This window comes from Pteropus vampyrus, unplaced genomic scaffold, assembly GCF_000151845.1.
Source record: "Pteropus vampyrus isolate Shadow unplaced genomic scaffold, Pvam_2.0 Scaffold106, whole genome shotgun sequence".
In the NCBI taxonomy this organism is placed as follows: Eukaryota; Metazoa; Chordata; class Mammalia; order Chiroptera; family Pteropodidae; genus Pteropus; species Pteropus vampyrus.
The window spans coordinates 3,791,751-3,794,208 of record NW_011888887.1 but is presented as its reverse complement, the minus strand read 5'-3'; the positions used below and the strand labels follow the sequence as shown (position 1 = coordinate 3,794,208).

At 34.6% G+C, this 2,458-nt stretch overlaps 1 protein-coding gene across 1 annotated transcript in view; it reads right to left on the bottom strand.

Moving 5' to 3' along the window:
* Positions 1 to 2,458, bottom strand: part of MAN2A1 (mannosidase alpha class 2A member 1) — a 158,030-nt gene that overhangs the window by 20,958 nt on the left and 134,614 nt on the right. Inside the window, exon 19 of the mRNA XM_011365152.2 lies at positions 683 to 816. Within this exon, the coding sequence (XP_011363454.1) occupies positions 683 to 816 (134 nt within the window). The remainder of the gene's footprint in view (positions 1 to 682; positions 817 to 2,458) is intronic.

Here is a 2,458-nt window from a genome sequence, read left to right as displayed (position 1 = left end):
ACCTGGTGACTGGAACAGAGAGCCCTGTTGAATGACTGCTCTCTCTCTCTATAGTGAACGGTGAAGTCATTGGCTAAAAAGAGCAGAAAAGATTTGAAATGTACAGGAAAAGGGAGAGCGGAGTAAGAGAAAAAGGGACATGTCAAGGGCCATCTGAGGTGGTGAGCAGGTCATTTATGGAGGACTCTGAAGGTACTTTTTTGCTGCTTAATAAAGCATATTGTCAGGGTGGTTCATGTCCAATGGAACTTTGGCGAGACCGTTTAACACGGAATGCTGGATTTTTGCTTTGAAGAATGAAAACTAAACAAATCCATTTTCACCTGATGAGTCTTAGAAGTACACTAAGGTTTCTTACTAATCAAACATAATCTCCTAAGTATATGACTAAGGTCTACTCTTTAACTCAACTCTTTCAAAATAATTTCAAGAAAATTCATCTAAACTGATTCCTTAACATTATTTTATATCTTCATAATAAAAAAAATTAAAATGACCTAAATGCAACATAATATAAATTATAAAACTGAAGTTCTCTTTCTTGTGAATATAGGCTACATCTATTATAAACTACAACCATATAGGAAATTGTAAAAAATAAAAAAGTGAAAAGTCATAATTTCAAATTGGGGTGGCAAAGAACAATTAACATTAGAACATGCAAGTTGTTTTTTTTTCCTACCATATCCACGACAGTTCTTTTTTCTAGTAGTATTCGAAATAAATTAGCTGTAATCTTGTTATCATAGACACCTTGCTCAAGGCCACGATTATCATCTTGCATGAGTCTTCGATCCATGATAACTTCAATCTGACCTATGAAACAAACAAAAAAACTAGCCAGGGTTATTTAATACAAACATTCCTTGAAGATCACTTAAGTACGTGCGCAGTCTCAAATTAAGTTTCTCCTCTAGTCAGGGAGACAGATCTATGCAACCAACGGTCCCACGGACATTTTCTCAATAATGGCTCAAAGTAACTAGCATAAATTTCATAAAACATGATTATATTTATGCTTTTCTTCATTAATACCTAGTTAAATCTGATAAGAAATTTAAAAACAGGACAGGACAGATTAAAATTAAAATTTAAAAAATTAATCTAAAATTTAAAAAAATTAATCTAAAATTTAAAAAAAATTAATCTAAAGAGTAAATTAAGTCCTCCAAAATTTTTAGTGGCAGCATTTGGAATATAAAAATGTTTACGGGGTTCATTATGAAACATACATCACACATGGAGTAATAAGACAAATACAGAAGGTAGGATCTAAACAGGATTTGAAATAGTTTTGGTTACACGATATATGGTGATTCTCTGCAGAAGCCCCTAGGATTTGTTAACATCTGCCATGTACCCCCTGATATTATATTAGTGGCATCACCACTGTCCTGTCTCCTCTGGCTCAAAAATGTGGTTCCTTCATTGGCTATGCAATAATTCTACATCTCCTCTAGCTTAGATTGTAAACTAATGGTTAGGTTATAAGATTACAAACTAAAGAAAGTAAAAACCAAAAACAAAAAAACACAAAAATACCATGCAGAGTCACATATATTATACTAAAAAAATTCTAGTTTTATATGTACTTTAAAAATATATGTATATTCACCCATCCACTCATTCATATTTGTTACTGTACTAAATGATGATCCGGCATAAAAGAACAATAAATAAAAGATTTTAATAACTATTACTCTTACATAGTCAAAACAACTCTCTTTAGTTTCTTTCTTCTTAGTTTAGGTACCCAGGACATAAAATGACCAGCAATGGTTAGAATTTTCATTGTTACTACCTCTAGATTTTAGAAGACAACTGTCTAGAATATTCCCATGCCTACCCAAAGTTTGATCACTTCACATCCAAATTAGTACCTTCGGCAATTACTAACTCTTCTCCCTGCCTCTGATTATTAGTCCACATAATAAGTGACACTAGTAATCTCTTGGACTGTACTCAAATTGTTTTTGTTTGTAGCTATTCAAACACTGGGGTGTTTAGGCATCTACAGCAGGGCAAAGGACCTTTACTTCTCAGCTCACCTTTATTAGAGAAGCAAGGTAATACTGCTTGGTTCATGCTGCTGGAGTCCTACAGTACAGTTCCCTGTTTAGAGCCCAACTTTGAGAATTTAAGGCAGAGTTTTAAAACCTGTGGGTCAGGAGTCACATCTGGCACAAAGATGTTTTATGTTCTGATATTTAAAAAATTATGTCAACATTTACAGATTGGGCAACTTCATGTAAAATTCCAGATTCCTAGGCTCTTCAAAAATGGAAACTTTTGGCAACACTGGGCCCCTTTCCCCATGGAGACGATGAACTGGCACTAAGCAGTGCTGCCCGGTTGACATGGGGACTGTGCTCTCCAGTTTGCTCAAGTCCCGCCCCCTACTGAATCCCCAATGTGAGGCCATTATTATTTTTATAACTGCATTCATGTCTTTTTGGCA